The sequence below is a fragment of the Liolophura sinensis genome, chromosome 1 (genome assembly GCF_032854445.1).
Source record: "Liolophura sinensis isolate JHLJ2023 chromosome 1, CUHK_Ljap_v2, whole genome shotgun sequence".
NCBI lineage: Eukaryota > Metazoa > Mollusca > Polyplacophora > Chitonida > Chitonidae > Liolophura > Liolophura sinensis.
The window spans coordinates 46,012,144-46,038,241 of NC_088295.1; the positions used below are offsets into that span (position 1 = coordinate 46,012,144).

General features: G+C 36.4%; 1 protein-coding gene across 1 annotated transcript in view; it reads left to right on the plus strand.

Annotated features, from left to right (window-relative positions):
* Nucleotides 1–26,098, plus strand: part of LOC135461393 (voltage-dependent T-type calcium channel subunit alpha-1I-like) — a 103,183-nt gene that overhangs the window by 58,758 nt on the left and 18,327 nt on the right. The window contains 19 exon segments of the mRNA XM_064738464.1: nucleotides 397–518; nucleotides 1,765–1,916; nucleotides 2,078–2,263; nucleotides 4,965–5,118; nucleotides 7,684–7,839; nucleotides 10,127–10,280; nucleotides 12,201–12,430; nucleotides 12,901–13,140; nucleotides 13,143–13,159; nucleotides 14,671–14,694; nucleotides 17,191–17,524; nucleotides 20,479–20,567; nucleotides 21,048–21,171; nucleotides 21,805–21,873; nucleotides 22,298–22,482; nucleotides 23,212–23,338; nucleotides 23,862–23,990; nucleotides 24,663–24,752; nucleotides 25,312–25,504. Of these exon segments, the coding sequence (XP_064594534.1) occupies nucleotides 397–518; nucleotides 1,765–1,916; nucleotides 2,078–2,263; nucleotides 4,965–5,118; nucleotides 7,684–7,839; nucleotides 10,127–10,280; nucleotides 12,201–12,430; nucleotides 12,901–13,140; nucleotides 13,143–13,159; nucleotides 14,671–14,694; nucleotides 17,191–17,524; nucleotides 20,479–20,567; nucleotides 21,048–21,171; nucleotides 21,805–21,873; nucleotides 22,298–22,482; nucleotides 23,212–23,338; nucleotides 23,862–23,990; nucleotides 24,663–24,752; nucleotides 25,312–25,504 (2,775 nt within the window).

Sequence of the window (26,098 nt, forward strand, 5' to 3'; positions counted from 1 at the left end):
CATTTAAAGAAGCCTGACTGTGGAATTGAGTTGTCACAACTGTTATTGCAATTTTGTCCATGTTTCTATTCTGTCCCAAAATTTACCAGTTTTATTTTCCTGTTTTTTTTTTTTTTCACAAGTGACCTGATTCTAAAAAATATAAAAATGAAATAAAAATGAAACCAAAATCCACCTTTTTATTTTATCCTATCTCCTTGTTTTTTATGAGTTTCCTGTTTTTCTAGGCTTTCTGATTATGTAGTCCACATTTTCCACAGGTTAGAAGATTTGCGAAGTGATGTTTATATTTTGAAAACAATTAATATTGGTATCCATGGCCTTATGAAGTGCCATAGTATTTCCTTCATTAATACACGCACATGTTTAATGTTAAAACTCTTCATTATTTTTCAGACTGCTTTAGCAAAGTCCAACACTGTGTCAAGATTTGTGTAGAGAGCAATGTATTCTCAACTGGTATACTGATTGCTATTCTCTTCAATACACTCAGTATGGGGATAGAGTACCACGATCAGGTAATTCCAAGCTGTCATTCTCTTCAATACACTCAGTATGGGGATAGAGTACCACGATCAGGTAATTCCAAGCTGTCATTCTCTTCAATACACTCAGTATGGGGATAGAGTACCACGATCAGGTAATTCCAAGCTGCTATTCTCTTCAATACACTCAGTATGGGGATAGAGTACCACGGTCAGCTAATTAAAAGCTGTCATGCTCGTCAATACACTCGGTATGGGGATAGAGTACCACGATCAGGTAATTCCAAGCTGTCATGTTCAATACGGTATGAGAAGATTCTTCATGGCATGTTTGTGGATTTCTTCAAGTGCGGATTATTCTAAGATGTAAACAGTCTATCAGCATCTCCGTGAGGAAGAAGAATCATTTTTTGATGGAAGAGAAAATTTTAAAGTCCAGTGTGTTGCATGGCGAATGGCCCAAATGATTATAGTAGTAGCACGACTGTGTCTTAACTTAACGGTGTGCGAGGTGTCTTCAGTTATAAGTCATATGGTTTACAAACAATGTAGCCAGATCTAGTACATCAGTGCTGTTGCTTCGACTGAAAGTTTTAATGCATATGATAGCATGAAAAAGATTTTGAGTAGTGTGTGTTCATAACTTAAGTAATATGAATAACTCTCACTTTCAAAGCAAGAAATTTGAAAACGTTTAGTCATTTTAAAAATTACCTGTGTGACTCTTTTTTTTTCTTTTATGGGAATTGAACCATCTAGATTACCATAATTTTAGTATACAGGAGTGTTGATGACAATCTGATTTCCGTTGAAAGTGAAGACCTGAGTTATTTAGTATATGGTTATTCACTTGGAAGGTCTAATTACCACACAGACTGACACAGTCTGTCAGCAACTTCTTTCCTAACATGAACTAAAAACACTTTGGCTGTAAACTCAATGTTTTCTGTGTTATGCTTGGTATTTCCTTTCTTGAAGTCTGAGAACTAGAACTGCCCACGGGGATATTCTTTGACTCCGGCCCTGTTTACATCCCATTGGACCAATTCATTTCCTGGGCCCTTTGATCTTAACCCATGGGGGCATTGTGATTGCGCCATCTGGTGGTGATATCCAGACCATGCAGTGAGAGACCAGGAGGGTTTTACATGTGTATATGTCTTTGACTTGCTAATGGCGCTGAAATCTTAGTTAATAAAGGGGTACATCCCTTCCAGCCTGACTTTGACCATTTCTGCAGAGTTTGTCTAATTTTGTGCTTTTTGTTTATGCATTCAAGCCTGAAGAGCTGACCTTGGCCTTGGAGTACAGTAACATTGTTTTCTGTGTGCTCTTTGGCACAGAGATGCTGCTCAAGGTGATTGCATATGGAATCTTTGGCTACATTAGTGATGGCTTCAACGTCTTTGATGGTGTCATTGTCATCCTCAGGTGAGACATAAATATTATAAAAAACCTTCACACTGCCACTGTTCTTTAGAAATGTTTCAGGTATCAGATTTGCTAAAAAAAAAAAAGAAATTCCTTTATTTATTCTTTGAGTCTAATAAAATCTGGTTTTACTGCTTTTTTGTGAATTTCGTCATCCACAGCATTGTTGAGCTCGCCCAGGGAGGGGCCAGTGGACTCTCAGTCCTGCGCACATTCCGACTTCTACGAATTCTTAAGTTAGTGAGGTTTTTACCTGCTCTTAGACGACAGCTGGTGGTGATGCTCAGAACGATGGACAATGTGGCCACATTCTTTGCCCTACTAGTTCTCTTCATGTTCATATTTAGGTATGTATACACCCCTCGGTTCTCATCGCCATGTACTTCTATCATTCACTACATCAAGAAAAGCCGTATGAATGACAAATTTAAATTATAAACATCTGTTCAGGTTGTAAAAATGGTAATGTTTGAATCTCCTGTTGCACTTTCATCCCAGTACATTATAGCCCGTTTAATAGAATGATCCATTTTCCATTTGAACTCTGCAAGTGTCTCATGGTTCATGCTTTAAATGTTACCCTTCACTATAAATGTACAGCAAGTTCACCGAATATATATATATATATATTTTGTGTGTGCCTGAACTGACCTTTGCTTGGTACCTGTAACTTTGATGTAGATATTTTTACGAATTAATTCCGTATCAAAATGCAGGCTCTTATGTTATAAAAATATTATCATAACTAAGTTTAATTTTCAAAGCTTACTGACATTCATATTTTATGGTCAAAAATGTATGTACTTGTACATATACATCATATCTAATGCCAAGGGTATAATTTTATTTTTTTTTCCCACCATTGTCTGCATGTCACAAACTTCCTCTGGTACATTCATGTACTGGCATGCATTTTGATTATTTTCAACTGTGAACATTGTAAATTTTAGTTTAATATTAATATGTCCTACACTATATTTAGTTCAAGGTCTTCAAGATCAACACGCCTGTGGGTTGAACATTGGAAAATCTCTCTGAAAAAAAAATGAATATTAAAAACCAGAGTTCAGGAAGATGAAACTTTTTATTTAAAAAATTTCTTTTATGTTCTGTTTAAATGTTGAATTATTGTCCCAAAACACACATGTTTCTAAATGTAATGAGATCTTTAAAAATCACTCCAGACACATGTAACCCCTGATTAATCTAAAGGTCTCAATTAGATATAAATGTTTGGAATGAAACCTGGCATGCATCATTTTATTGAAACCATTTTCTATTTGATAATGCTGTCTTAAATTTTATTTATTTGAAATCAAAGGATATCTGACATAGAAGTATTTTTCCTGGAAAACATGTGAAGATAAGTAATATATCAGAATAAATACAGCCACTCAGTAAAGAGGTGATTTTCCAGTCTTCATTGCCATCCAATTTCCTGTCTCTCTCCATGGCTTTATACACATATGTATATCTTTGTATATGCATCTGAATTGTAACATCATTTGGGGGAGTTCTCTTCCAGGTCTAGGGTTATGTATCATCATCATAAACAGTTTTACTGGGTATTTTACAGCCCCTACTCTTCTCCATCACCATATTATTTCTAACCCATGTTATTTTACACACAAATCTAGCATTCTGGGTATGAACTTATTTGGCTGCAAGTTCTGTGTGCGAAGGAAAGACGGCACTCATAAATGCAATCGCAAGAACTTTGACTCGCTTCTGTGGTCCATCATTACAGTATTTCAGGTATTGGGACAAACTTTAAACAACTACTGCATGATGATATTACCAATGGGCCATTCAGTAGCACATGTACTCGCTAGCACTCCCCCCCCCCACCCAAAAAAGACCCTCCCATAGGGAACCATACATTGCACTTGCAGTGGCATTTGGCAGTTTCCAAACATGGCTGTTTTCTAAATTACAAAAACTGTATGAATTCATCTTAACATTGGTGGTTCATAATTTACAAAAGTGCAGAAAGTCGGAAACGGCTACCACCTCTTTCCCCAATAGTTGTTTCTTTCTATATGACTGGAGATTCACAACAGTTATAGGATTTGGTAAAAAAAAAATGTCAGTCACTCCTGCCTTTGACATAGTATTTTAACAACAACAACAGACATGCCAGTAGATGCGCTAAAATTCACTGCAGCTATAATGTGTGGGCTGGTTAGAGTTCTGCTAGAAAACTAGGCAGAAAAAACAGTGAGGGATGACAAAGGATTCAAGAATACAAAGATAATTTGGTAATTAAGAAAGGACATTGGGTTCAGAAGCCCAAGAAGAAAAATTGAAATAAAGGAAGGATTTTTCTTGGAAAAAGCTTTACTGTGTTCTAGAATAGTCATCTTTTTCATCCCTTGCTTGTTGTATCACTTTTTGGTGTTCAGTTTTATGTTTCTTTGTTTTTCTGTTGCATGGATTTCTGTATTATTCCCATACCCCCCCTACCCACCACCCCCATATATTTGTTTCAACGAGAGCTGTCACCAATGTCTAATGCTGACAATTTCTACTCAGTCCATTGTAACCAAAGATCAATGACAGTTCAGTCTTTCAGGGACTCTTTTTGAACTCCTTGTTATGAGTATGGATTTTTCTTAGTCATCAAAACTGTAATTCTGGGAAGCCAATCAAAGCTTACATGTGGAATATCAGTGAAAAGATGAACTATACTTTCATGTACATTGTACGTTGATAAAGAAAGGAATGGCAAGCATTGCTTTCGTCGATCTGTCTTTATTTAGGGTGCTTCACAAGTAACACTTGCCATATGTGCTAATCTTTCCTCATTTCGTCATATCCTCAAAGAAAAAAGTAGCAGATCTTGAATGTTTTGCACAGATATGGTCACAGCTCCTGTTATTCATGCATGATGTACGCACCACTACACACTTAGATATGTAGCATTACCCATATTTATACGAAGAAAACCCTGTTCAGTAGTGGACAGAAATCTCCCGAGGAGATTGTAAGAGTAGAAATATGGTTGTGGCTGATACTATGTTGTTTTTTGTTGCATTTGGTGAAATGTAGTATTCTGGGCATGAGTTTGTTTGGTGGCAAATTATGTACGCAAGAGGACGGGACAGTATGTACCTGCTCGGATCAACGCAACACCTCCATCTACTGTCAGTGTGAAAGAGCCAATTTTGATTCGCTCATCTGGTCTTTAGTGACAGTTTTCCAGGTAACCCCAAAGCCTTTATCAAACTCGCACTCTTCTTTTTTTTTTTATCTTTTTTTTTTTTTTTCCTCTGGTGTCTTTCCCGCATTTTGGCTGGGGATCCCTTGCAGCCACTCTTGTCATGTTTTCCAACGGTGCACAGTATTTAGTGACTGGCTTGCTGACAGTTTTAGCCTTCAGTATCCTGTGATGTTTTTATTTTTTAAACTTTTTTTTTTTTCATTGACATCAAATTAGCATTCCAGCGAAATAGGGAATAATTAAGCTTTTCGAGATCACTTTTTTAGGATGAAAAACTATCATTTGTATTTGAGATTAAAAACCAAGAGGCAGAAGTGTAAATTTATTACAAAATACATGGTATCATTGCCTGTGACATTAAATGCAAAGTCACTGAAAATACAAGACAAGGGAAATCCTATAAAAGGTGAGTTCAAGATTGTAAAGAACAACCAAGAAAAAATAACATAACGAGATATATGGATAACAACTTCCATTTATTTGGAAGCCACATTTCGGTATAGATACTAATACCGTTTTCAAACATAATGAACAGCCATAGCAACTCTACTTATATAAGCACATAAAGTGATTAGTGTCAACACATAGAGGCGAAGGATTAAGGGATTACAGTGAGAAAAAAGATCAATGGTAGATGTGAGCTGAAGATCAGTGGGTTACTCGATCTTGTTGTTATCCATATATCTTGTTATGTTATCCAACTCAACTTCTCAATGTCTCTCAGAGATGTTATAAACCAAGAAAAATGTTTTCACAGTCTTTTCAGATATGCCTAACCAGACTTCAGGCAGTTCTGAACCAGTTCAAAAGTAGAACTTGTAAAAAATATGTTAATTGTATTAAAAGAATGTTAACTTCCATGTTGACATCAGCACTGTTATACTGGCGACCAGTGCAAAGCACAATATGATGTCTGCCCAGTACCTGTCTATAAGGGAACATGTATATTTTTGAGTACAGTGTAAAACACCAGTCAAAAAAGAATATTGGGTATGGCATTAAGGTGTAATTTAATAAATAAAATATGCTAAGGACATAGCTGCATGAAAATCTAACGATCATCCCAGGGCTTCATATCACAAGACTTAAGTTTATACATGTAGGTTTTTTATAGTCCTAGGTTATATTACAGCATTGGACAATAAAATAAAATACCTCAGTAAATACCTGAAATACATGTACCAAATACATAATTAATATGTAGATAAAAATGGCCTGTTTTAACTGTCATGGCAACATACTCAACTGGAGATGCCTGTTTGCTTGATTCAAGTTTTTCACTATCACCAGTTTTTTGAATTGAAATAAAATCAGTGTGACTTACAAAACTGACATATAGCTCTTGCTGTTTCTTTGTAACACATATCTCAAATTGGGTGGCAAGTAAAATTGTACACACACCTTTGGCCCTCTTCTTAACCATCACTCTCAGTGATATTCGTTTACTCCAAGCATGGAGTAATGTATACACAGCTTGAATGTAAGCAACTTGAACACATTTTGTGAGTTGTTTCTCTTGAAAATATTTTAGTCGTCACCAAAAAAGAAATCTGCTCTCGCTCCTTCTCTTGCTGTCAATAAACAATACTCCTCTCTTTACATGCATGATAAACCTGTTATTTCTACCGATGTCGTTTTTGCCTTTCAAATTTCAACACACGTATAATGCCGTTGGCATACATAGCATATTTATCACATGCGGAATATTTTAATGGACTGTCATTAAGCAGGCGTCTTTTTTCCAGTGAAAAGCATGAGTGAAATGGTGTACATGTTTTGCTGTGTGCATTACTCCCCTGCTCAACCCTGTACTCCAACCAGCTTATAGCAAGAAACCCAGGCAAGGGGAAGAGGTCCATTGGTCCTTCATACATGTCATAGGCTGATGTCATGCTATACTTTCACTTGGATAGCATGATGTATAATGTAGCAGTTGTTATATTGCATGCTGATATACATTTGTAGTGAATATCTTGTACTGGTCATACTTGTTATTAATTATGTATTGTGTGAACTTCTGTATTTGTATGCAAATGTCATGTCTTAAATTTTCTGGCTAATTGACATCTTTTAAAGTTTAAAAGAAATAAATCTGAAAGCAGTTGCTCTCTATGAAATTTGGTTTATAGTCTTCATGAATACAGACAAATATGAATGGCATGTTTTTCACTTTGTTATACCAAAACATTATACCTTATTCTCTGATCACAGGTTTTTAATAGTTAATGAAATGGTAAATCTAATGACTGATCTGCTCTTGTTTTCTCTCATTTACTAGCATGATTCCAGTTTAAAAATTTTAGATCAGGAAATCTTGAAACTGCTTGGAAACTTGTGTTATTTACTATATCATGAACATATATTCCATCAAGTGCAGTTCTGGAGATTCCAGCACATTCAACAAATTTCCAAGAACAGGCTTGTTGAGTAACATAATCAGCAGGTTGTAGAGGTTTTTTGTCTGATCTGCAGTTAGATTGTGATGACATTTAATTCTACTTTGTTTTCCTCCCTCCTCCCCTCTCTCACTCCTTCCCACTCTCCTAGGTGCTAACTCAGGAAGACTGGAACACAGTACTGTACAACGGCATGGAGAAAACATCGTCCTGGGCTTCTCTTTATTTCATTGCTCTCATGACATTTGGAAACTATGTCCTTTTCAACCTCCTCGTGGCTATCTTAGTGGAAGGCTTCTCCACTGAGGTGAGTAGATGTGCATATATAATGACATTCCTGCACTGAATATCTCCTGGGTCACACTAACCCAGACACTCTGAATGAGAATTCCAGAGCATTGATTTTTTTTTTTTTTTAAAAAAAACATTTTTTGTCCTATAAATTGTATCACACTACACAGAATACTTCTCCAGTAGAAATACTTATCCCTTCAGGAAATGTGGCGTTTCCGTGTGCACAGAAATGATTTTCCCCAAAAATGAACACCATTTAATTCACAGAATATACAATGGATTCTGGAGACGCCACTGTTCTTGTGACCTTGGTTGCAACGTTCAGCAGAAGTTTGTAATTATGTTTTCATCAGTGCTAGAGGAAAGTGGCTTAAATTTCACTATAATTTTTTCAGTTTTTTATATAATGGTAATCAGTATTAGACGCATTAATCGGGAATAATGCTGTCATGAGCGATAAAATTATGCAGGCACTTGGCCAGGTTCAAGAAAGTTGACGGAGAGGCAATGTGTGAGAATCAGGCTAACATAAAAACAGAGTATTTTGCTAATTTGGAAATATCTAAGTGCAGTCTAACATTCATACTCTTCCTGCACTGGTTAACAGACCACCTTTAAATGAAGTAAATGTATGCATCATCTAAAAGAACAGTCCTTGCCGATTCTCAGTATGGTCTCCACAATTTTTTCATCTATATATTTTTTTAGCTGCTAAACATGTTCTAATTTCTCTATTTCCGGTTAGCAACAAAAGAATCTGTGACATCATTGTGTAGTTTTCTTAGCAGGACTCTTACAGAACCCCATTGTTTTTTGGTTTTTGTCTTTTTTTGCATTTTATTAACTATGACTAATGTTTAAAAAAAATCCAGAAAATCATATTTGCACTCAGCATGATGGCCTTAAATATGATGGGTACTTTATTTAAAGGTGGTGTCTTCATTTCATTTAAGCAACACATTTGTTAATTAAGAGTGCAGTCGCCGAATATTGATCACAGGTATATATGGTGATCAAGTATATACCTGCACTAATCGTCATTGATCATTTTAGGCTCACAAATATCTCCGCCCATAGCTATTTCACAAATCATATATCAGGTTTAGTAAATAAACAGACTTTATTTCACCTCTCCAAAAATCCTGTGTTAATGTGATAGATTATCTGTCATGGTGTTTGATTCTGTGCTAATAATAGGCCTATTGCACTTTTCATAGCCAATGGATTTGAAAACTGGGTAGGGTTGAAAGCACAAATCTTCAAGCTAGGGCATTTAATAGCACTTAATAAAGCTTGGTCATTTTGTAAAACATCCTAGCTGGGGGCTTACATGGCATAGGTGGTTAGCGTGCTTGTGGGGCACATTGAACCCAGGAGCTTTTTAAAGTCCAACTTATGCTGGCTTTCACTCTGGCAGTACATGTAAAGGTCTGCCAGCAGCTTGTGAATGGTCATGGGTTTCCTCCGGGCTCTGCTCGGTTTCCTGTGACCAAAATGCTGGCCGCCTTGGTAAAGTAAAATATTCTTGAGTGCAGCGTAAAACACCAATCAAAAAAAATAATTAAACATCTTAGCTTATCGTATAGAGTGATTAACCTTTTGTCTGCATATACTGTGTTAGCTGGCAGGGAGATCGGACATACAGATATACGTTGGAGGATTGGAAAAGTAAATTCCAGAATTATTGGTTCTTGCCAGTTACGCAGGTCTCACGAAATACCAGCTTCTCAAATTGTGTTATCACATCAAAGTTTGACTGATACTGATGTGTTGGTAGCAAATATGCCCAAGAAGTTGTGAGCGTTATTCTTTTGTACACCCCTTAGCACGAGAAATAGGCTGTAGATTAAGTAAAGAGTTTCTGGTAAACATAAGATTAAGCTTTGAGATCTGATGGTCAGCTATAAAATTACATGTATGCTCCAGACTGACATTATGACCAGCTGATTACCAATATGAGCAAAAACTCTTGGAGTTTTCATGTCCTTTACTATTTCCAGAATGGTGTTATCTGTCAGTAGTTTGTGCATGCAGCTGTATGCTACACTGAACAAATTTGTAAAAGTGTTAGACGCAGAACAAGAGATGCTTAAGAAATACACCTCCACACATAAAGATTTCAATTCAAGATTTGCTGTGTTGACAGTGTTCGATTATGGGTTCACGTGCAATAGGTTGCCGTTGGTTACTGGTACTTCATTAGAGAGAGAATAAGATTTCAAATTAAGATTGTTGTTAAATTGCAGAATGTGACAGTTCTCTGACATTCATTTGTTTTATTATTTTTTTTTTATAAAAAGGATGAGGACAAAAAGCGTGAAAAAGAAAAGGAGCGCGAGAAAGAGAAAAAAGAGAGCCTGACCAAGGAGAACAACAACAACGAACATTTCAAAGGTGAGAAGGACAAGTTAAAGGATGATGGAGAGCTGGATGAAAAGAACAACAAGGAAAAAGGTACTTGCTTCATTCCAAGAGGTGACAGTTTCCTTGTACTTTTACATTGTGCCTCTTGGATGAAACTCTTCTGGACTTTTCGTGGACCTTTTCTCTGCCAACTTTCCCTGTCTCTCTCAAACCTCAAAAGTTCTCAGTTCGCCGCCTCACACATTGAAATCATTCATCAAGTTTAATCTCTACACTCCTTTCTCTAACGCTTGTTTTGTCGCTAACGCATGAGGATGATAAGAAAAGAGAAGCACTTCTAATTAAACACCTATGGTGATCGATAATGCAAGTCTGTCTGTGAGAAAAACATTCCTCCATTAACATAATTACCTCATTTTTGGATTGGTCTAACAACAACTACAGCGAGTGTGGCAGAATATTTTGTGAAAGTAGCCCTTTAACCCGTGAAAAGTATGAAAAACTAGTGAAGCATTTTGACCAATAAAAGACTAGCTTTTAATTTTTGCTTGAAAAGAGGAGACTTATAAATCAATATGTGCATTTTTACAATCTACAGATTCAAGTAAACATATTAGCCTGCATGTAGGTGCTAGTTCCAGCGGATCCGATTCATGCTATACATGTATTTTAACTTCTAGTTACATGTGTCATTAAAATAAGTTTCCTAGAGAGATTTAAAGAGTATAGCTGAAAACAGAAAGTAATTAAACATTGTGCGTGCTCAGGTAGACAACGTTGGCTCTTTTAGATTGAAGATTAATGGCCATAAATTTGTGGATAAGATGTGAAGTTTACAGGTACACTTAAAACGGAATATTTGCCATTAACAAATTGTATTAAAGAGAATTGTATTAAATAGTGCATCGGTCAGAGATTGTCAAATTCAGTGAAAGATTAAGTGAGTAATGCTTTCTCTGCATTGCATTAAATTTATCAAAGCATGTACATTCATGTATTAAGCTTACTATATGTCAGTGTTCAAGAAAATTCCAAACATTTATCAACATATATTTCTCAAAGGTTGAAAAGCATTTACATCTATCAGTAAGTGATACTCAAAACCATTTTTTCCCTGGCTGAGAACTTTTGATCGGAGACAATTTGAAACTTTGTTGGAAATTCTGAATCTGGCTTTTGGAGAGAATATTGTATATTTGTGTTGTATGAGAAGTGAAAGTCTGCATGCAGCTACAGTGGAAGGATACCCTGATTTATGTATCATAGTTCAGTAACACATTAACCTAACTACCAGGCAGTAGCATGCATCTTTTATAACCAAGTGTTATAAATTGTGAACTGAATGCCTTTTTATGACTGATTTCATTCATTTTTGAAATTTATTTCTTCAAATTACGTGAATGCCTGGATAGGTAATGTGATATTACATTATGAAAAGTATATTTAATTACTGAGTATCTGTAATTTGTTTCATTGACATATTACATATATTGTATCTCCTATGGAGTCTTGTACATGTATTTTTCCTATTGTTTATGTACATGTATTTTTTATATTTGTGAAACCTGCAGTGTGAACCTGGTGAAGTTATCCCAGTATTGTGGATGTACACATTGTGTTTTGTACTTCTATTATTTCTTCCATGACTACAACATGTATCTGTTTTACTACTGCATTTAAATGTGATACCTTAACATAGTTATGAAAGGTTGAGGAACCAAAAACAAGTGTTTGTATACAATATTTTATGAAAAGGAATGTGCCTGATCCCCAAATTGGCAGTTATCAAATTTCAGCTTTTTCAGTTGGGCCCAAATTTTTGGTTTATTACAAATATGTTAATTCAAAGAGAACTTTATGAACAGAACTAAAAAAAAAACAGTTCCTTATGGTTGTTTGCCGATTCATTATTATTTATGTTTTTCGATGTTTTCATACTTACAGGCAGCTGTATGTGCAGTTACTTTGACAATTTGTTGCTAACCAGTGTGGTCGTTGTCTTGCCCTCAGAGAGAAAAATGCTAGCCTTACCACCTCCTGTCAGTGTGACCAAAGAAGAGAATGCCCCCGTGAATGATGGACCACTCAACCCACCAATCATCACTCATACAGCAGCCACGCCAATGGCAACACCACAAGGATCACCCAATGAAATTGCCATGAAAGATGTCAATAACAAGCTCAGTGTCATCAAAGCCAGTCCTCAGAGCACATTGTCCGTGGAGTCTGACAGATCTTCAGTATGTGTTGTTATATCATAACTAAGCTCACTTTTATGGAGTACTTGACAAAAAAATCTGTTATGATCTGTAATTGACAAAATGTTCCTTTTACAGTGCATGAGCTTGAAGCATATTGTTTGCCTTTTCACAGACATCTTGATAAATAGTTAGATCAAGCCCATGGGTTTCATGAAATGAACCTCGGCTACAATTATGAAAAGCAATTATGGAAAGTTGGTAGGTATAGTCTTGAACAGATTACATGCGAAATAAGCTGAATCAGCGGAGGTAGTAAAGCATGTTTTCTTTTTTATTTCAAGCAGCATTTTAATGTGTCTTCATGCCCAAGATGTATTGTAAGCACAAGATGTATTGTAAGCAAATATTGACCTGACTGCCATCATAAAAATACAAAATTCATGAAACACCAAACAAATACACAAGTAAACAAAATAATGGCTAAATTAGAGCTTCTCCATTCTGTACAGACGAGCCTCAGTGTGCGTAGTTCACCGCGCCTCTCCCCAAAGCTACGGCGTCATGGAAGTCGCGGCAGTCAAAGGAGCTGGAAGATGAAGAATCGTAGGAGGGAAGGGGACAAGAGTAGCCTGATGGTGGACACAGGGTGGGACAGTGGAGATGACGCAGACGATGAGGTCAACTCTGGCCATTGCCCTACCCCCAGGCCGGCCTCCTCCACCTACACCCCAGGCACTCCACACAGCCCAACACCCCTAATAACCACAGGTATGACCATCATCCCAGTACAGCTTGTCCACTGTTGTGTAGGGTAACAAAGGCAAAGGTTGATCCCCACTGCCTGCTGCTGCCACAAAGACAACCTGATAGTTAAGTTCCTCAACTGGGTGAAGGTCATATCCCAAAATAATGATGTAGATCATATAATATGTATCAGAGGCAAATATTGGTGCTTAAACGTACTTTGTTTTTTAGTAGAATATAGTCATCCTACCTTCCACACAAACTTCAAAACACCTTTACAAAGTCAATACAACTCCCAGAAGGAAGGAAAATTAGCATGGGTAAATGTTAGGTCTTTCACAGTATTATCTAGTGCTGCATCACTAAGTTGCATGGCCAAAGAAAAGGCTTGTTTTGATATTATCCTAAATGTGATTAGCCAGGCTGACCTAGTATTTTAGGAACCATAAAATATCTCCCAAATGAACGCAGGCTGTAGATACATGTGCCATAGCTAGATGCCAAAATTTTTGCCATTACTTGGACATAAAACCGGAAGGAGTCAGTCTATGTATCTGTCAGCAATCAGATTTTGAAGATGACGTTTTCAGTTTACTTTGCCAGAAGCTTGTCATGGAGAAAATAGATCCCCTTCAATGTGTGCTCCAAGGTATAGTGGTGCCATTGGTAGGGAAGACAGAAAATATGATAATGGAGAAGAGAGATTGTCTATTTCTTTGACATTCAGATTGATTTTTTGTGACAGCAGCATGCAGCGGGAATCAATATAAAGATGTCCAGCCAGACATTTTCATATAGTCATTTGTTTCTTAAATGTTGCCATTATCTGTGCAAACCCTAGGCTTTCTTAAAATGTCTGAATTAACAAGAGTGAGGTGGACTATTTTCTTGGTTCCTTGTAGGAATTTTTATGTAGACATTTACATGTTTTCATACATTTGCTTTATATGCATCTTCAGTGTGCCAAAGGCCTAAAATCACCACACGTCCATTTGGATATGTTGTTTAGCGCTTTAGATCTGTAGGTAGTCGGAATCAGTGTATAATATTGTCACTTTTGTTCCACATTCACTGAATTCATACTTAATAATGATGTAGGCATAAAGTCTGTGATTCTGAAACTGCGTTTAAAAGTGTACACATTTCTTGTGCTTAAAGTCAGAAGTAAAACACAAGGTGCTTTTTGGAAACAAACCCTTGTTTTGCAAAGAATACAAATATGGCATGTTTAGAGCTGTCCTTGGAGGACAGATCTTGGTTAACTTTATGTTCAGCATATTTACATTTCTAATTTAAGTTCATCAGCATACTGACAGTTCTCACAAATTTGCATTTCGTTTTGACTTTAATCTCAATTCCCTGATAAAAGCTGTATTCATGGCTGCTATTCTAGGCTCTATTTTATAACCAGCTCCTAGCAGCTGAGCTGTATTATTATTATTATTGAGTACTTGATGCATGATTTTTGACTGATTGAATGATACTCTGAAAGAGCCTGTAGCTGAATCTGCTCTAACTTGTGTTTACTTCCTCAGCTTTTCTGTCACATATGTCTTCAGGTAGGCCCAATACATTAGTGCTGGGTGATTAGCAAGATTGTGCAAAACAGTGCAACTGCCCTGCATTTTCACCCTGATCATTTCTTCCCATGTGCAAGCCGCTTTTTTAACAAAGCCTCCCCAAGCAGTGGAAGTAAAGCTGTGATCTTTTCGTGACTTTATAGTTATTATTTCCATGTATGTGTGCTGGTTTAGTGGTGTGTAAATATTGCTTTGTCAATGACTTATATGTAATAATGTGGCCTTCCCCATAGGTGCAGTTTGAAATGTATGTTTACATGTAAACTACTACGGTTTGGATTTGTTTCATTATTATAATCCCATTCATCCAGATCTCAGAGATGTGAAATCAAATGCGTTTCTGTTTCATCTGCCCTGTTCTCTGGATTGACAATTTTATAAAAAAAAATTTTGTTAATTTCTTCGAAAAAATGTTCAAAGTCTCAAAAAACACTGGACATTTCAGTTCCTAGATGAGAACGACTTGACAATAATTGGCATTTTTAGATCATCAGAGAACGTTCATTCAATTAGTTTGGAATTCCATTATTTTGATATTTTTAATGTAATGGTATTTGGCGTGAATTCTCAAGGGAACATTTCTGTGCCACAAGAACATGTGAAGAGTTGACGAGAGAAAGTGCAGGGTAGTAATTAGCATAGATGCTGCCATTTATTTGTGGCATGGCAGTAGAGGCATGCTCCTTTTATATTTGATTTACAGCATTAATATGAGATCGGCTGTTCATTATGGCCAGGTCATACCTGTGGTTGACGTAATGGCTGTGCATGGTATTAAAATTTTATTTCTCAAAGCAGACGATGATATAAATTGACCTCAGGAATGTGAATGTGGGTACATAAGGGAATGACCAAGATAACTGTGAAGGCTTGTTTTTCAGCATGTGTGTAGCTAAACAGGTTCAAGATGTACATTAAACCATTAACTTTTCAGTTGATGATTCAATTGACTCTTTGCTATTACCAATTTTGTTTCAAATTTACGTGTGATATTTAACCATGCACCTGCCTTTTGTTGTCAGTTTGCAATCTTTTAAGTTGAATTTGAAGCATGAAGAGAAACACAAAAGGATTGTGTGCGCTGCGCTAAACCTGTTGGGGTTGGGAGGTGGTGATGGGGGTGGGGGTGGGGGGGGAGAGCTTTGAAATGATTTATCCCAGACAATGCCCTGGGTAGCTTAGGGCTGCGTCAAGGTGTAGCTATAGTGTTCAGTGGTTTTCAACATTAAAACTGAAAGTATTGCATGAATTATAGATAATACATTGTTTTTAATGTTTCACTGTTATACTGTTTTGATGATTATTCCCCAGAGCCCAGTTTCCTCCCACCATAATGCGGGTCACAGTTGTATAAGTGAAAATAACCCTGAGTACGGCATAAAACACCAATCAAATAAATGAATTAATCAAATTATTTTTTTTTTCAATGAAAGTATCATGGGATACCGCATAGATTTACTCTGTGACATAGTTAGGTTAAGAACATAATTTAACTGCTTGTACAGAATTGATGATTTCAACTTGAGAATCTTGATAATATATATATATATATATATATATATATATATATATATATAATATATATATATAATAGGTAGTCTACATCAGAGTTGCTGGGGATTTGAAAAGTCTTGCCAACAACAACTTGTATATAGTGTACATACTGACTCCAACTGTATTGTGCTTTTGGTATGCTTTCTGTATTAGGATGATGTGGTTCAGGTGACAGTATCATAGATTGAGCTTTGTGTGTGAGTAGGTGGTGAATGATGAATTGTGGTCAGAAATCTGTGGGTTAAGTGCAGTGTGGTGGTGTCATGTTGATAGTCAAGCCTTGCATAATACATAGTGTATGTACTAAAGCCTAGGTGAATAGACCTTAATAAAAACCCCATGAAGGTAGTGTAATTAGTTGGAATTAACCTAACAGTTTGCCATTAGATAGATGTGTAGGTGGGTGCATAGAGATAAAATAAATATGCAAGTTCATAATTTCATGTACATGTTGAACAAAAAGGACATTGTCATTCACAATATTCAATATATTTTTTCCATTTTTTTCTTCTTTCTTTTTTTCATGTATACACCAGCTGTATTATTTAATAAAATTATGTAGATTTTTTACTTATCTGTGAAATTTAAACCAAAGTTTTTAACATATGCAGAAACATTTTTAACTATGCTGTAACTATGTTTACATGCTGTAATATATAGGTTTGACGTAAAATTTGGGAACCTGAGTACAGCGTAAAAACACCAATCAAATAAATGGATAAAATTTGGAATTCACACATATGTTAGTAAAAAAAAAAAATACTGGCACACTGTATCTGAAGCCCCTTCAGATCTTGTACAACAAAATTTGTTGAAATGCGAGATTTGTGTTTGAATTGTTCTATTTATGTGTGCTCAGGGGATCTGCCTTGGCAACTTCGTTTACAAAACCCATAGTTTGTTTCATTTTCTCTCTTGTAGTGACTGCAACGGTCATCCCCCGTTGAATAACCAAAGAACACTGAGCCCTCAGAATTCCATTAAAAGTCGGCGAACTTTAACGCCGAAAAATTCCATAAAAAGCAATCACAGCTGGAGCCGGAACAACTCGGTGAGCAGTAACCGCAGTGTATGTAACACATTTGGCCTGAGTCGCCAGAACTCGATACACAGCCACCGCACCCTGACTTCGGCCGGTAGTGGCACCCCCAAAGAAGACTACAAGCCAAATAACCTGAACGACGTTCCCGAGGTTAAGGTGACAGGTGACAAGGACGCCTTAGAAGAGGATGATCCTGACGCTATAGATGAAGCTGTAAGTTACCATTCCCCCGCCCGCCATCATTTCCAGTTTATCTCCCTTTACTTGGGTTTAACGCCACGTGGAGCTCACATGAGAACTTGCTTGATCCATTAGCCGGCCTAGATTTGCGAAACCCTACAAATTGAAATCAATGAGTGGGTAATAGTAGGTGAATCTAGCAGTTTTGCAGCAGGCGTTTATTGACGAGCATCTAGACACTGCTTTTACTTCCCAAAGCTTGCCGCTGCCTCAGATCGATGGCAATTCGATTTAGCCACTTTGTAACTGGCAGTGCATTAGGGTTAGCTCTTGCAGAGATCCCAGCGAAGGAATCAAATTACAGAGGTAAAAGGGATGAATAAGAAACTCTCCTCTTCATCTTGGACAATATGAATGAAGCCCCGATATTGAAATCTTGACTTCCTAGTCTTGGCTAACAACTCTGGGCAGAAAGCTAATATATAAATCCACACTTTCTTCTCCACTTGTAAAAGAGTACAAAGACCTTCAGCTGTTTGTCTCGCCAGTTTGCAAGTGAATACATAGGGTGTCGGGTCTGACGCATCTTGAAAGGGAAACTTCATTATATTGAAGGTGTGTCGGAAAATTTGACCTTGCTCTGATAGTATTGATATAGAGTTAATTGTGATGGTAAAACAGCATTTTTGTTGCTGTTAAATGCATCAATAACTGGCTTATTTTGAAGTAATGCTGTAACAATCTACAGTTAATACGCAAGAAGTAATAAAACATGGCTTTGTACTTAAACTGAAAAGTCTGCATTTTGAATCTTTTACTGTCAAAAATCAGCCAAAAACATGGATATATGCATTGTAATTTATTTGAATGAAGTCCATGTCAAATGCATTTATGAAACTAAATATTCTTGAGTACAGAGTAAAACACCAATGAAACAAACAAATAAATGTATGAAACCAAGGTAGGTGAAAATGTCAAGAGTACTGAATTATATGTGTAGCAAGCAGCATTAAATGGTGTGGTCTTCCCCCCGTTACAGGACTCCTGGATGGCAGGTTGTTACGTGAGTGTATACAGCTACCAGCTACACCTGGAGTCTACTTTTAGACGTTATATCTCTATGTAGATGAGTCTATGGTATCATAGATAGCACCAAATTGTCCCCACTGCACATCTGGATCTTGGCATGTGTTCTTCTTGAACAAAACCTGTATGTACATTTAGATGCACTGTACATACTGCTCTGTGTACATGTGGTCTTATATGTGTCATTTTTATATGACCAACCTCTCTTTCAGCTTTAGAGTCTCGGCCCATCTTTGAAAGCACTGCTGAGTGGAACTCCTTGAAATTCAGAATTTTTTCCAAATAAATTTCATGAACAGAAATTTGTTTCTAAGCAAAGTGAAAAATATGATAAATGGAGAAAAAAAATAAAGAAAAGTAACCTTGAAGTCGATCTTTTAAGTACAGATTTACTCCGCCAAGCAACACAAATTTAAACGTAACTTAACTTGATTCTTGATTTATTTTTCAAGCTTCAAAAGATGCTGAAATGTCCTTTGAATAGGCAAAACCCAATTCCCAAACCCACCTTCACCAGGAATCAAAAAAGATTGGAATGCCCTTACTTTCCTGACCTGAACACTTCTAAATAGTCCATGTAGCATATGTATGGCTTTGGTTGATTTTATATACTCTCAATGAAGTGTAAAGCTGCACTTTGTCATGGTAACACCTAGTCCCAAGCCCACCGTTACTCATAACCAAAGAAAGGTGGGAACTATACGAACATGTACATTATTGTCCTGACTCGAACACTTATGATTGGACCACTGTTTATCTACAGCATGTTCATTTTCACACTTTTTACCATTATTCTGGTACATATTTTCTCTGTATGGACACATGTGACGTGTCTTGATTTATCAGTGAACACACCAGGTGAATGGGTGAATTTACATACATGTGCAAATGTATAAATAGGAAATCAGAAGAGTTAAGCCCATAGCACACTATGCGATTTTGGACGCTCATCGTGGCTATCATGCAAGAGTCAAGTAGTGCAACAAAAGTTTTGTGCACATATATGACTGGTATCGCACTGATCAGTGGTATCAAAACAGGGTGTTCAGTTGGAATTACCAGTCTTGTCTCATCATGTTGTGAGCAGGATCTGTCGACAGCAATTTTCTTAACTTTAAGGTAGTTGCCAGTTGTGGGCCTGAAACCGTTGCCAGGTCAATCTACAGACAATTACTTCCAGCAACAGCATTTGTGCCAAAGGGCGTCTAAAATCGTGTAGTGTGCTCCAGCTTTACTGTCAAGTTTCTTTTTCTTCAGCAGCACCCCGGGTGTAAGAGTTGCATGATTTCAGTAGTTTCATGATGGTTGTAACTTAAATGGCCTTTCGTTCTATGCCTATTCAGTTTTCTTGTTTAGACATCTGATGAAATATTAGGTTGAACTAAAGAAACACTTATGAAATATTTTATATGGCATTACTGATGTGGAGCAATAGTATATCATTACTGTGATGTTCAAATCCATGTCCTTATTCTTCGCATAATGAGTGGAGAACTTTCTGTCCTTCCTACTCAGTTTTCCTTCCTTGTCGTGTGATCACCAACATGCCTGTGGGAATATTCTCAATACTCATGTGATGATTCATACTTTGAGATGTGCACCATTTCTTTCTGAAGCTGAACAAGGGGAGACAACTTTGTTCGCTCAGCCTCTCCTCTCTTCATTTTGCCACCTGGATAGTAGGCAGGATGCTCCTCAGTGTTTTTAGCTGTTTTCAAGATTCACAGCTCTTCTATGTGATTTTCCTGTCTACACTGTTGGTACACTTGTGCGTTTGATGAACTTCATATGTTTCAATCTTTCCTATATGTAAACGTGAAATTAACTAAACTCTTTATTGAAAGTTTGCTCTAAATAACATATACAGTTAGTATAGTCTGTCCTCCATTGTTATATTCCAGAATTGTGCATTCTCATGGTGTCCAGAGCCAAAAGGTTGTTTCAAAGAAAGAGAAGAATATGCTTTATATTTGCTCTCTCCTCAAAACAAGTAAGATGTGTGAAAGAGATCATATGTTTAATTTATTAAATTTTAGACAAATTTAATACCAGCATGGAAGCCTCTTTCACTATAAAATGACACAGCTGTATGCCATATACTGTATGTTTAATGGACAAACTGGTTTAAAATACATTTATTTGTCTTGTGTTTTGTAATATCAGCTGTGAGCAGTAGAAGTTGTTTTGAAATTGGAATTTTTGTAACCTACATGTCATCGTATATCGATGGAGATTTAAAGAGATGGCTCTTTTATGATATTTTTATAACACTTGAGCAAGGAATTAAGCAAGGTTTTAGTAACAGTGGAATCCTGTTAGTATTTCCTTAGTATCATTTTATTAACATCACAACAAGAATTGGCCAGCTTGCCTAACTCTGTTGCATGCAACTGTGTATTGCCAACTGTTGAAAGGTCACTGTTTTGTTGAATATGAGCCAGGTATGTAGTAATATTTTGTTGTGTTTCAGGTTTCGCAAAATTTGTCATCACTTGATCTCCAGAAAGTGGTTTGACTATGGCATCTTGTTCTTCATCGCATTAAACTGCATCACTCTAGCCATGGAGAGACCTGACATTCCACCGACCAGTGCTGTGAGTTCATTTGGTGAAATGCCAGCATTTTGAAAAGTTTCGCCGTTTTCAAACTTTTGTCTCAACTTTACCTTTTCTGGTCCAGTGATTTAAATTAGATTGTAAAAAAAATTTTTATATCTGTCAGTCTACATCTTAAAGCATTCTCTGAATGGGTAAAATTTGTGTGCCAAATTTCTGTGGGTCATTTTGTAGTCTCTGGACAATGAAAATTCTTGTGCCAAATTTCAATGGGTCATTTTGTATTCTCTGGAGAATGAAAATTAACATGCCAAATTTCTATGGGTCATTTTGTATTCTCTGGAGTTATTTTCTCATTAAAATCGTTTTAAATGGAGAGAAAAAATTGCGAGTTTTGAATGTGAATGTTTTGTTTGTAATGCTAAAATAGAATAGCTCATTTCCGTTAAGACATAACAGTTTTTCATTGAACGGATTACTTTTGGAAGCTCTGTAAAGCATAAAGCCACTCAGATGGCTGCAAATCGGCAGTAATTTTAATCTTTGGGCAGTACCATGCCCTTTACAAAGTAACACTGTATGTTCAAGTGAAAAGCATAGCAGACATAACATTTGTGTCAATTTTGTAATGTATTATGGTATACATAATAAATAATTTCTTTAATATTTCAGGAGAGGCAGTTTCTGACCTTTTCTAATTATGGATTCACTGTGATATTTACTATAGAGATGTCATTAAAGGTAAAAATCAAATTTGACTTCAGATGTTATTTCATTTATTAAACTTATTTGAATATTTTGTGGTCAGCAGAAACAACCTTACTTTTGAGCAACCGACGTTTGACAGACGTTAAATATTAAGGATAAAACTAACTATGAAACTATCTATGTTGTAATAATTATAATGTTCTTTTCTTCACGATTAAGACCTTACAGAATATTCTTTAAATTTAAAAAAAAAAAGACTCATACTTTGTTGAATTTTCAGTATATGTATATATATATTTTTTTAAAATTAATATTGAATAAATTTTGTAGCAAATAGTAAAAAATAACACGTTTTTAAAATGCTCAGCATCTCATATTGCAATAAATGTGGTTGATTTGTTTGAACTGTGACACATATATACTGTGCTAATTTTTGTATATGTTTGTGTGTTGTCAGGTGCTTGCTAAAGGGTTTATGGTGGGGAAGCATGCGTACTTAAAAAGCGGCTGGAACATGATGGATGGCTTCCTTGTCATTATCTCATTGGTTGATATCATCATATCATTATCAGCTAGCAGTAGTCCACGAATATTCGGCATTCTCCGTGTATTCCGACTTTTAAGGACGCTAAGACCTTTGAGGTAAAGAGAAGCCCTGGCTGACTGAGTAGTTAAGCTGTAGACCAATTAAATCTGATGATATAATCTGGCATTTTGCTGTGTCTCTGGTTGCCAAAGCCTGAAGAGGTACAGTGGTTTCATTCATTGAATATTGGGTGAAATACCAATTATATATTGATATAAATGTTTAACAGGTACTACCCTAAATGACATAAAATTTCACCTACAAAAGAGGCAGAGAGGCAAATAAATGTCATGAGGTATGATTTTCGGTGCTGAATCCAGCACAAATTTCCAGTAGAATATCATTCCATATGTTCCTAGGATGGGAAAGTTACTCATGGACGAAATTCATGGCCATTTAGGGTATGTGAGCAGGCATGTATAGCAAATAACGGATTGGTGTACCTGAAATCTCAGATTGGTTTATTTATTTATTTGATGTTTTGTGGCATATTCAATAATATTTCACCAGCATTACTGCGAGAGGAAAATGGGAAGAGCCTAGAACCACGACCGTCTGCAGGTTGCTGCAGACCTTTCCACATATGACCAGAACGCTATGCATATGCTAATTTAGGGGAGACTGGTAATATAACTGAAGCCTGACTAGATTCACTGTTGTAATTTAATTTGAAACAAATTCTTTGCGGTGTACATGACAGAGTTTGTGAAAATGTTTATGAGGACTTATTGGACTAATTAAAGTGCTGGATTTTGTCCATAAACATGTGCCATTTCTTTTCACAGGGTGATAAGCCGAGCCCCAGGTCTAAAGCTTGTTGTACAGACATTACTTTCATCACTTCGGCCTATAGGAAACATTGTTCTCATCTGTTGTACATTCTTCCTCATTTTTGGTATATTAGGTGTTCAGGTAAGGTGTACTTTTGTAGATGAGTTTATGCACTACTAAATGCTTAGATAATGCTTACCATCACTGGTAAACATGCTTCTGCCACTGTTTTAACACCCATGCTTTACACCAGTGATCAGAATTTTTGTTGTAATTTTACCTGGGTTAGACCTGTGTAGCTTTTCCTACATATACATGTGTATGTAAATTATAGCTGTTTCTAATGTTAAATGTTTTTAGGTCATAATGTCCAATGCACAGGCATCGTGCATGTAACGGTGCATGATTTATAGTGTTTGTATCTTATACAAACTGCGGATTTTTAACGATACGGGAAAGTCAGATTTTTCTAATTAGTACTCTGAGTTCCATACATATCTGGGCTGGACTTGAAAAAATCATCAAAATGCAGGATCTGTGGGGTCATGTCAAGAGAATAGTTGATAAAATTAAATGCTAACTTTTCAATTGAAGACAGGATTTAATCAAATTTAATTTTTTGAAAGTCCATGTTGTATGAAAAAATGTCTCCATTTTCTTCCAGCTCTTCAAGGGCACATTTTATTACTGCAAAGGTCCAGATGTTAGAGACATTAGAAATAAGACCCAGTGTGAGGATTACAAGGTTAATAGATGGGTCAATCAGAAGTACAACTTCGACAACATTGGCCAGGTAGGTAACAGAAAGTAGTCTTTAATAACCGTAGAGGGATTCCATTAGCTTAACTGACTCAGGTGGTTAAAGCACTGGCCAGATGCAGTTATCAGGCTATTGATGAATGGGTATGGCTTGTTCAAATCCAGCTCTAGCTGTTTCAGCTTCGGTTTAGATCAGGTGGTTTGTCTGTACCTGGTAAAGGCGGTGTTTACTCCGGGAACTCAAGTTTCCTCCAAACATGAAATGAAATATTCTGGAGCAACCCGCCAATACACTAATCAGATAAATGATTAAATGAAAGATTCCTGTGACCAAGGCTCCTATTAGCCCTTATATCCAGGCTCTGACAGGAGTTTGTACTGTATCTGTTATTACTTGATAAAGTGGATAGTCATGTGCTTGTTGGAACTGTTCAGAGAAAATAGAAATGTAGTTTCCAATAAAATAACCAGTCTTCTACCATTACTCCTACAATAAGTGGTGGTTACTACAGGCACATTAGTTCTTCCGCCCATAAAACTGATTCGCCATTGTACATCATGTTTGGGAAGGATTTCATCATAGTATGGCATTAAGCCAAATATATAAATTAATCTGTAGAGTGGAAACAAAAGTACACCTATTGATCATTTTAATTCAAGGTGAAGTTCATTGTACCGACTTTACTTTATTGGTTTGCCCTTGTAGGCTCTGATGGCCTTGTTTGTGTTGGCGTCTAAAGACGGCTGGGTGAGCATCATGTACACAGGACTGGATGCCGTGGGTGTGGACCAACAGGTAGGTTGTGGTTCAGTTTATCACCTGTAATAGTTTAGATACCATTTGGATTGCCACTTGAGAAAAACTGGAACCCTAATTTCTCAACCTTTTGGCACATGAAAGAGCAACTTTTAGTGCAATTTATGCACATTTTTAATTTGATTTTGGAGACAAAACTATATTAGCAAATTTCAGGGCTTCACAAGACGTGTAATTTTATCAGCCTGCACAGAATAATGCCTACAGAATATCATTGGGTAAACAGCTTGCTTGAAATGATTGAGGTTGTTGTCAGTTTTGGGTTATGTACAAAATAAAAGCAGTGTAGAAGATGAGCAGTAATCTGTTTCATTTAGAGCGTGTAGTTACATGTGCATGTACTTCAGTATTTTCCATTCCATTTTTTAATATTTTTTCACTAATTCTTGAGAAAATGTTTCTGCTGATTGTTTAACACACATGACACAATTCTGATCATTTCTGTGCATGTTTGAGAAGTAAGACTTAATTTACCAGAGTAGGGAAATAACAAAAAATGTACTTAATTCTGAACTTTTTGTTTTTGTTTGACTTTCAGCCTGTAGAGAACTACAATGAGTGGCGTCTCATCTATTTTATATCCTTCCTTCTCTTGGTGGGATTCTTCGTACTCAACATGTTTGTGGGCGTCGTAGTAGAAAACTTCCACAAGTGTCGTGAAAACCAGGAAAAAGAGGAACGTGCCCGGCGAGCAGCAAAAAGAGCGAGAAAGCTGGAAAAGAAACGAAAGAGTGAGGATGAGTGCCAGTCAGCCTCTGGTTTGTATAGTGTTACTGAGTCTGGCCTGAGCTCTACTACACACACTATATTGCCAATAGTTGTACTCACACTCAGCCGTTATACTTTTTTTGGACCACTAACTTTTGAAATTTATTAATGCATGAAGTAAATTTTTTTTTCTAAAAGAAAAAATGAGCCTTTTATCAATTTGAAATGAGTTGAAATTGAAAAGAAAAAGATATGTAGTCACTTTTTTAGAATTTCTGAATTGCTGACTAATAAAGCTTTTTAGACTAGATATTTTTCATATTGCCTTTCATACAACTAATTTTGTTCTCTTCACAACTTTTTTTTTATCTCTTCACTTTTTTATTAAATTTTACTTGTGATTTTTTAAAAGTAAAAAATGTTAAAAATGTTTTATAATATTACTCCATATGTGTTTAAAACCAACATTGCGCGCAACAGCGATTTAATACTACTCACTTATTTTTTATACTTACATACAGTATGCAGTTTAAAAAAAAAAAAAAAAAAAAAATTGCGGACACCATTCTCATTCCATTTGCATTTTTCCAAGCAGTGGTTTGTGGTTTTGCTTCACA